Source organism: Cynoglossus semilaevis, chromosome Z, assembly GCF_000523025.1.
Source record: "Cynoglossus semilaevis isolate Cse_v1.0 chromosome Z, Cse_v1.0, whole genome shotgun sequence".
Taxonomy (NCBI): Eukaryota; Metazoa; Chordata; class Actinopteri; order Pleuronectiformes; family Cynoglossidae; genus Cynoglossus; species Cynoglossus semilaevis.
The window spans coordinates 19,216,378-19,225,754 of record NC_024328.1 but is presented as its reverse complement, the minus strand read 5'-3'; the positions used below and the strand labels follow the sequence as shown (position 1 = coordinate 19,225,754).

At 35.6% G+C, this 9,377-nt stretch overlaps 3 protein-coding genes across 5 annotated transcripts; 2 read left to right on the top strand and 1 right to left on the bottom strand.

The window, feature by feature from the left end:
* The first annotated feature begins 790 nt into the window (after positions 1 to 790).
* Positions 791 to 3,897, top strand: med22 (mediator complex subunit 22). Of its 3 annotated transcripts, none has more exons than XM_008336790.3 (5): positions 791 to 926; positions 1,421 to 1,575; positions 1,751 to 1,831; positions 2,037 to 2,245; positions 3,334 to 3,897. In XM_008336790.3, exons 2-5 carry the CDS (start codon positions 1,453 to 1,455, stop codon positions 3,524 to 3,526), a joined length of 606 nt encoding a protein of 201 aa, XP_008335012.1. In that variant the 5' UTR covers positions 791 to 926; positions 1,421 to 1,452; the 3' UTR covers positions 3,527 to 3,897. The 3 variants fall into 3 exon arrangements, with proteins under 3 accessions (XP_008335012.1, XP_008335014.1, XP_008335013.1); XM_008336791.3 differs by having other exon boundaries at positions 815 to 881; XM_008336792.3 differs by lacking the exon at positions 3,334 to 3,897 and having other exon boundaries at positions 792 to 926; positions 2,037 to 2,961.
* czh9orf78 (chromosome Z C9orf78 homolog) lies at positions 3,750 to 6,158 on the bottom strand. The gene is made up of 9 exons (XM_008336789.3): positions 5,992 to 6,158; positions 5,769 to 5,828; positions 5,622 to 5,673; positions 5,391 to 5,461; positions 5,185 to 5,262; positions 4,805 to 4,999; positions 4,555 to 4,691; positions 4,371 to 4,475; positions 3,750 to 4,216 (listed from the first exon to the last, which is right to left on the bottom strand). Exons 1-9 carry the CDS (start codon positions 6,066 to 6,068, stop codon positions 4,116 to 4,118), a joined length of 876 nt encoding a protein of 291 aa, XP_008335011.1. The 5' UTR covers positions 6,069 to 6,158; the 3' UTR covers positions 3,750 to 4,115.
* Positions 6,140 to 9,286, top strand: nfu1 (NFU1 iron-sulfur cluster scaffold homolog (S. cerevisiae)). Its single transcript, XM_008336788.3, has 8 exons — positions 6,140 to 6,285; positions 7,322 to 7,422; positions 7,502 to 7,637; positions 7,866 to 7,932; positions 8,034 to 8,151; positions 8,265 to 8,328; positions 8,651 to 8,825; positions 8,961 to 9,286. The coding sequence occupies exons 1-8, from the start codon at positions 6,227 to 6,229 to the stop codon at positions 8,997 to 8,999; spliced, it is 759 nt and encodes a 252-aa protein (XP_008335010.1). The 5' UTR covers positions 6,140 to 6,226; the 3' UTR covers positions 9,000 to 9,286.
* Positions 9,287 to 9,377: the final 91 nt, after the last annotated feature.

The following is a 9,377-nucleotide window of genomic DNA, read 5'->3' as shown; positions in this document are numbered from 1 at the left end:
GCAAGAAATTAGTGTCATCTGTTGGTAAGACTGCATCAGAATATTCATCATCTCATTTTCACATCCCAGAGAGGAGTGCATTGGTTTCGTGCTAGTAGAGTCAATCCGATTACTGAAGTTGCTCATCAACTAGTTACAGATGACATGTACAAAGTTGGGTGCATTCAATTCCAAAAAAGGTGGAAAATGATAAACACATTCAAGATTTTTTTACGATACATCTCTCAGAACACAACTTCAGTTATCAGACCGTATGTACTACCAGTGCTAAAGAAACAGTATAATTCTTGGACAGCCTGCAAACTCAACTAATAACCTGTTGGCTTTTTGAAGACACTTAAAATGAAAGGAATCTAGTTTTCTGAACCTGGGCTGTTTTAAAAAAAAAAGAAAAAGAAAGAAAGAAATGTGCCAAACGTGGTAACATTTACAGCAGGGATCTACAACCCTTTGTTCTACAAGAGCTACTTTTACAAAATAAAAATGTCTAAGAGCTACTAATTTTATGTAACTTTTATAATCATAGCTTAATTGGGACACATAGAAACTTAATAAGCTTACTTAGAAAAAAATAAACTTACATTTACAATATGTTACTATCCACATATAAAATTTTTAATTTAAACATCACTAAAATATATTATTATTAATTGTATTGTTACTCTTATTGTTTTATTATTGTTGTTGATGATGATGTTGTTATCTTTTGTAGATCACTTCAATACAAACAGTGCACAATTGGGCACAACTGGGTGCATGAAATACTTCTACAGTGCAGGAGAGGAGTAATACGTCTACATACCGGAAGTTGTGAGGCTCCATCGAGACCAAGAAGAAGTGAACAAGCGGAAACAAGAACAAGCGGAAGCGGCATAACAGACGTGCGTAACAACAACGTTAGATTTCTTTTTTATGCCAAATATGTGGTGAGTAGATTTCCAGCATGTGAATTTTTATAGTTTGCAAGTATAAGCATTCGTGGCTAAAGTAACTCCCCCGTTGTTTTAGGATTCTAGGTGTGTGTTGTTTCATACCAACGTACAAAAAAGTCATACACATTTCAATGCTAACTAATTGCTAAGACTGGTTCCATATATGACATGTAAGAAAATATCATGATAATAACTGGAAACTGATTATTTAGAAAAATCATCGTGCTTTTATTTATCTTCATAGTCCTAGCTCCTTTTCCACATACAAATTAATTGTTTGTTTGTTTGTTTTGTTTTTGCTTTTGCTGTTGTACAACATTTGGAATCGTTAGTATTGTATAGTATTAAATGTGGCGAAATTGTAAATGTATCTGCATGACCTTTTAGGCAAACAACGTATCACCTTCTCTCATGTGCCAGCTTTGTTGTACTGTGCAAAGTATTTTTAAATAAGCGTCTTAAAGTGATTTTTTGCCTTTTGTTAACAGAGAGCATGTACTGAGCTGCCTCCCTGAGCACAATGGCAACTCAGAGAGTGCTCACACAGAGCAAAGAGACGCTGTTACAGAACTACAACAAAAGACTGAAAGATGACATCAGGTCAATCCTGGACAACTTTACAGAAATAATCAAAACAGCAAAGGTGCAATAAATACACTGCCACTCAGTCTCTTCTCTCTAAAATTTTTTTTCTTATTTTATTTTACATTAACTACCAGTTTTTATGAGAGATTTTTTGCCTATTACGTTTGGTCTTGCACATCATTTCCATCAGTCATTTGTACTTGTGCTATGTGATGTTCATATTCTGAATCCAGATTGAAGAAGAGACTCAGGTTTCTCGGGCAACTCAAGCTGAACAAGACCATTATGAAATGCATGTCAGAGCAGCCAACATTGTAAGTATTTTGCTACATCATTTGTGAATTGGTTAATGTTACTTGTATTTTCACATCAAGTACTGTACCACTGAACTACTATAGTTCTGAGTTCCTGGATATTCTACATAATGTGTAGTGGTTGTGGGTCACACTGACTGTGGTTTTATGAAACTATAGCATTTTTTTTTTCAATTTTGTGTCTATTTCTGTGATGTCGTATTAGGTCCGTGCAGGAGAGTCCCTGATGAAGCTGGTATCTGACCTGAAGCAGTTCCTAATCCTCAATGACTTTCCTTCTGTAAATGATGCCATCAGCCTCCAGAACCAAAATCTGCGCTCGTTGCAAGAGGAGTGTGACAAGAAGCTAACCTCGCTGCGGGATGAGATTGCTGTTGACCTGTATGAGCTAGAGGAAGAATATTACTCCTCCAGGTACAAATAGGCTTATATTTATCCATCCCACCAATCCACTTCTGTCCCATGCCCAGCACCACGTACTGTCTCACACTTTAACCATTCATTGCTCAGCAACCTGCTGACTTCTGTCAGGGTCACCTCTTTATTATCATCATCAACACATGGTTCACTGAGTGACTATACATTATTATTTTAACCTATTTTTGTTATGTGATGTCTGTCCCATAAACAGGACAGTTTATACTCTGTTTGGACATAAGTGGCAGTGGATGGGTGTAGTTTAACTGTCAATATTTTGAATAGAAAGCACTGTTTTAATTGTTGTTTTGTTCATCATGAAAGAGGCTTAAAACACATTTTAGTGGACAGTGGTAGTAAACCTGGGACTGTGGTGCAAATACCAGGAAACATTGTACAAAGAAATGCATGTAAACGGAACACAACTTATAGAGTTGAATCAACAAAACAACATACAGATTAACAGATGTTTTGTTTTAAAGTTCAAAACCGACAACAGTTGTTGGTGTTATTTATTAAAAGCAAAATTTTAAAGAAATTTGTCAATATCATCTTTGTGTAAAACCAATGAAATATTCCTGTCAGTCACACACAATGTAGCTGAATGTGTGTATGAAATAATTTAAAGAGTTGTTGTTTTAAAGATTTAAAGAGTTGTTGTTTTAAAGATCCCAAATAAAATCTAAAAAACGATAAATAAATCAAAGACAAAACACTGTAGTAGTGTGTCTTTTCTACTAGAAAGTGGTACAAGTGTCTTGGTTGTATTGGCAGCATGTTGGGTGAGGGCTGTTTTTCCTTGCATTGTAATTACTCTTTTTTACCTCCACTGGCATCTAATTTTGCTTTTGCTGAACCTAAAATCAACAGTTGTTTGGTGACACCTAGTTCTAAATTAATTAACATGTTTTTGTCTGGTAATTCTTTGTGCTTCTGCATTACCTTCACGCTTTCATTGTCTATGTGATGTCATGTGTATGCTCTGTTTGTATGGATGGCTTATTCTGACCTGCTGATCTTGTCTGCTCCTCTCTTTCTGTCCTGCGCTGACTCTTTGCCTCCTACCGGTTTCTGCCCCACAAAAGCTACGGTCAGTGGGACAATAACGACCTGCCGCTGTGCGAGGCCTTCAGACAGCGTGACAGTTTGGCCTCACCAGGCAGCAGCTGCAGTTCTACGCAAGGTGATACAGAGGTCGTGGATGGGCAGCTGTCACAGGAGACAAACCCCCAACATCACCTCAATGGACACGGAACTCCATTGATAGAGAAACCATGATGAAGCAAATTGAACCAATATATGAGTTTCCATCATATTGTGTTTCCAACCAGTGTTTGGTCAGGTTTTTTACTGTTTTGTGTGGCAGACTTTTTTAAAGGACAAAAGGTTTGACTGATTTTTTTTGGTAATAAAAAGTGTAACTACATCTGTGACATGTTATTGAACAACACTAATTTTTGACATTCTTTAGCTGAAAAAATTGAAACTTAGTTGGCCATTGTTTTATGTAACATTTTTATTTGTAATGTTTTAAATTTTCATTGTGTTTATTCCAAAAAGAACTGATTAAAAACAAGAAAAAATAATCATCATTATCATTTATCCTTAATAAGCAAATCTGTTTATGGAAGTAATCTAACAGGGAAACAATAGAAAACAAATGTTATTAAAGCTGAGACATAATCCAATGTGTAAAACAAACACATTTGTTTTCTATATTCAAATTGTTGTGGAATATTTCAGTTTAAACAACAATTTAAAGCATGTGCTGCAAACATGACAGATTTATACACATTATTTACAAAACAAATTTACTAATACTGGTTTTAGGAAACCTAATAATTGTCCAAACAAAACAATAGGCTCCTCAGTATCGTCTGTTCATCTTCTTGAATTTCTCATAGTGATAGTCATCTGTGGCTTTTTCATTGTTTGGTCGTTTGCGGAAGTTGGGTGGTGAGGGTGCAGCTGAATAAAAGGAAAGAAAATAACATAAGACATGGCAAATTGTGTATGCAAAAGGGTACCTAAATCTGGACACATCACAAAGTATTATTTGATGTTCTTTCAGTTTTTAGGATGAAAACACAGCGTTGGATTAATTTGGCTCATTGAGTCTTACCTTCTGGACCTGGTTTCTCAGTGTCCCCCACGCGCAGTGGTCTAGCTTTAGGCTCTTCTTTGTGTCTGTGATGCCTCTGTGGTGCATTAGCATCCTCGTGATAGACTTGGGGAAATAAATGTGCATGTTCATAAACTTTTTAGTAATGCTTTGTTTAAGCACTAGTGTTAGGATAAAAACTTACAGCGGTTGTGTTGGACATAGTTGACAGCAATATTGGTCGGTACAAATGATGTGCCCTGGTCTTTCTTCTTGTTCCTCTGTTCTGCCAGAAGTTTGGCTTTTGCCTCTTCTGTTTGGATGATGTTCTTAATTTTGGCACTAGGAAATATATTACAAAATAGTTACATACTTATCATCAAACAATTGTTGAGATGACTCTTCCCTAATTATTACTGTACAACAAGATCATTTGGAGAATTGTGTATACGCACTCAATGCCAAGATCAACTTCAGGGATGCCACTCAGCATCTGATTGGACAACATCTCCTCTGTCTTCTTAGCAGAGTTGACCCTAATGTTCTCAGGTAATTCGTAAAGGTGGTCTTCTGGACTCTTCACCTTAACCTTTTGTTCCTCCGCCTCATCTGAGCCCTTCTTTTTAAGCTCTGTCTCAATATATTTCATCCTTTAGAAAGGAATAAATTACACTTAAGCACTTGAAGAAACAGAAACAGCTGTGTACAACAATTACCTTTTTCAATTTTAAGATGTTATAAGAGACTACATAAGCATTGTTTACAAAATAGTTTGCTGTATAGCTGTTGAAGAAACATTTGTTCACATTTGAGTTAATTCATTAAAAATACATACATGTCTGCATCCTCATCTCTTCTGTTGGTTTCAGCAGAGAATGCAGTGCCCAAATTGAGGTCAGGCTCATCTTCGATTCTGTGTGTAGAAGTAAACATTACCTTGCCATTGAATCAGGATGTATGCAATGACATAGCTTATATTTTATACAAAAATACACAGCATACATTAATAAAATGCTACTGCATTTGAAAAAATCCACTCACATGTCCCTGTTCCAGTCTTTAATTTTCTTCATGTCAACAACTCCTCCAGTCTTAAGTTTAAATGGATCATTCTGTAAGAAACAGGTCCATTGGTATAGAAAATAAACGAAAAATAAGAAATAAAGGTTGCTTTGCCAAGCCATCAAGAGTTAATACGTAGTCAATACGCTCGTTTGTGTAGCCGGTTCAAATATCGGTTAAATTAAAATATAATTCAGTTAGCCCACTTACATCAATTTCAGCATCCGGTGGCAGTTTCTCTCCAACCAGTAGGGCGGCAACACTAGACAAAAGACAAACGTAACTAAGATTCGATAACCTATGCGCGAAAATGTGTTCTTATAGACTTAGACTAAAACTCAATGTTTGAAAAGATACCTAACGCCACTCTGTATTTTCCGCAAACTCTGGCGCTCTTTGGCTTCTTCTAATTTGGATCTGAATCATTAGGGAAAACATGTTAAAACGGAATAACATTATTGAAGCAGATGAGGGAAGATGAGGCAATTAAAATGCTATGGTTGTTTTGGCACGCAAAATGTAACAACGTTAGCATGCAACTATGGACTGTCTATTAAAAACGTGTTTGTTTTTTCGTTACCTGACTTCTTCGGTAATTTCATCTTCCTCCTCATCCGATGATTCTCTTCTCTTCCTGAAGTTCTTACCAGTGGGCATTTTTATTTTAGTTTAATGATATTTAGCAGTTGCCGCCAGTGACTTCTATCAGCGTACGACTTGATAAACCGGAAAGAGTAGAACAGGAGTGCAATAATAGTGCGTCACTTCCGTGAAGAACACATAATTTCCGTTCCCTGTAGCTAATCAAAATAAGAATGGCGACGTACCGAAAGGTCGGCAGGTTGTTGAGCATTTCCCAAGGAGTATTACGTCCGTAAGTGTTGGTCGCGTGGCATCTCTATTTCTTTATTATGAGTTTTCATGAAAGCATCCAACATGTTACTACTAAAGTTTAACTTCTTGTTTTATGTAAAGAAACCCAAGTCAGCATTAACGCAGAAGATGTCACAGTAGTCGCATTGTTGTGAACAATTCCGTGGAATGACATGTTTAATACTGTGACAATATTCACAAGCTTTACTTTTAAAAAAACAAATTTAAAGAGCTCTAATGTGGCCATAAAAATATTCACTATTGATTATGCTATAGTGAATATTTTTATATAACAAATCTTATATTGTAGACGCCATTTATTCTGATTTAGTTAGAGGTGCATTTCTACGTTTTCACATCCAATATTAAACCAATTTGTTATTTCCCTTAAGCCAAGTCTATCTACTTATATGTACACTGCTTAAGCAACACCTCTTAAAATAATTTTTTAAATTGTCTTTCCTCTGATCACTTACACTAAAAATATGAATCCGTGACGTCTACTCAGCCCCGATTTTTAAACAATTTGCGATTTTGTTTCTCACACGTTTTGATATAGTTTATTTTGGTTCACAAAACTGACTGTTACTGTAACTACAAAACAAAACCACGTCAGTTACACTCGAGAGTTATGACAGTAAGACAGTTGCATATCCAAGTGCATGTAATGTGTGTGAAATGTGTGAAAGTAGTTAAAATATTACATCTAATAAAATATGAATATGAGAAGGTTAGTTAGAAGTATAAAATAAAATGTAAGATCCAAGTAAGTGTTAAGTAGTTTATGTCACTAAATAAAAAGTAATTAAATACAAAGATTAATAGCTTTAAGTATTTGGCTTATTAATTACTTTACATTACTTACAATTTGAGTCCGTCAATCAACAATTAAGCTATAATAAACATTACATACAAAAATACATAAATAATAATAGATCATAAATAGTAAAATGACAAGTGATGGGCTGGGATAAGAAATCAGTCTTAAATAGGTAATAATAACCTTTTTTTAATAACCTTTTTTCATCTTGGTTTAGGTCTGTAGGCTGTGCTCATCAAAGAGCTGCTTTACACTGGCCTACATACAGATATGGAGGGTCAAAATTACAGCCACCGACCATACACTGTGTTGTTCCAGGTATGTTTTCCTTTAGCTGTGGCTTTATAGTCTTGATTCAAAACAACTCACACTTTGTGTTCCCTATGTTTGCTTGAAGACAGGACAATGTTTGTACAGACACAGGACACACCAAATCCAAACAGCATAAAGTTTCTTCCTGGTCGTACAGTTCTCGAATCAGGAACCATGAATTTTGACAGTGCTCGTGAAGCGTACTGCTCTCCTCTAGCCAGGTACATTTCTTTTGAAATCCAAGGGCCTTTAATTGAACTACCAGTAAAGGAAGAATGCAGTAATTATGATATGTTTCCTATTATGGCTGAGTTAATGATGATTCAAATGCCCCTTTATTTCCGAGTGCATTGTTTTATACATTTTTTTTAATATTTTACATTTTTACAATTTATTTGTTGACACTTAATAAGATCTCACTCACTGTCACTTTTCTGTATTGTTTTCAGACAGCTGTTTAGAGTCGATGGAGTCAAGAGTGTTTTTCTAGGAAGCAACTTTATCACAATAACAAGGGTAAAAAATAGGTGTCTTGGGTAGTAAAGCAATAATACCTATCATAAGATTGTTTTGAATACCTTACATACTGTATGCTTTCTTTCTCTGTCAATCTATAGTCTGATGCAAATTTGGAATGGAAATTAATCAAACCCGATGTTTTTGCTGCCATCATGGACTTTTTCACCTCTGGTCTTCCTGTTGTCAATGAAGACAGTAAACCTAATGCAGATACTGGTAATGAATTCAGTCTGTAGAGTCAACTCTTTTTTTGAAAAAACAAGCAGATAGTGTGACTATGTTTTATTTATTGTTTTCTTTTTTTTATTCTTCTCTCTTCTTGTTTTCAGAACCATCAGACGACGACGACGAAGTAGTTTCTATGATTAAAGAGCTGCTGGACACAAGAATAAGGTACAGGCTTTGTACAGATCTCTAAGATATTTTATTGCTGTCAAATCCATCCGTTATTTTTAAGGTTTCAAATGTGCATTTAAACATTGCAAATGTTGCAGGTTTTATTGGCAAACCTCTGATTACAATGACAGCCAAAGGATGCAAAAAGACATAGAAAACAGTTTTAAGATATTTTTAAAAAGTACTTGAATTTGACTATTTATACACCTTAGATAAGGTGAATGACCCTTAAATGGAAGTGTTTGAGAAGAGCTAGCATCTTATCAGTGCCTGTTTCTTATCACAGCTTCTTCCTGTTCTTTTTTTTCACACATCCCAGGCCAACAGTTCAGGAGGATGGAGGTGATGTTCTGTATCGGGGGTTTGATGATGGTGTTGTTAAGCTGAAGCTCCAGGGTTCCTGCACAAGTTGTCCCAGTTCCATTGTAACCTTGAAGAGTGGAATCCAAAACATGCTGCAGTTTTACATCCCTGAAGTTGAATCAGTGGAGCAGGTTTGATTACTTTTGATCATTTTCATTGCTGATTATGTGTTTGATTGGCGTATACACTTGGCCTAAGTAATCCCCACAGAGTCAAATGACTGAGATCAAACCAATATTTGTACTCTAAGGTGTGTATATTCATAGGTGAAGGATGAAGAAGAGGAGATGGATGCTAAAGTCTGAATCACGATCAAGCATATTCGAGCATTCTTCTCTTCGCAGGTTGCCATCATGAAGGCCCATAGCTACAATAAAATGCTTTTTAAATGTGAGAAAGCACCATCATCATCATTCTTCTATCTCCATGTTGTCATTGTCTACAACAACATTTACCTTGGGCTAGACAGTTAGGGGAGAGTGGATTGAAGTGCACACATCAGTTATGATTATACACAATTTATTGGTATCTCATAAGGATTTAAAATACATTTATATTGCTGCATATGTGTAAATAAAATGAATTGACATTACATTGTCTCATGATTATTTGTGGATGCAGATAACGTGAGAAGGTGAAAACTGTTACATTTATATTATCACTTACTGTTCAATATCAAGAAA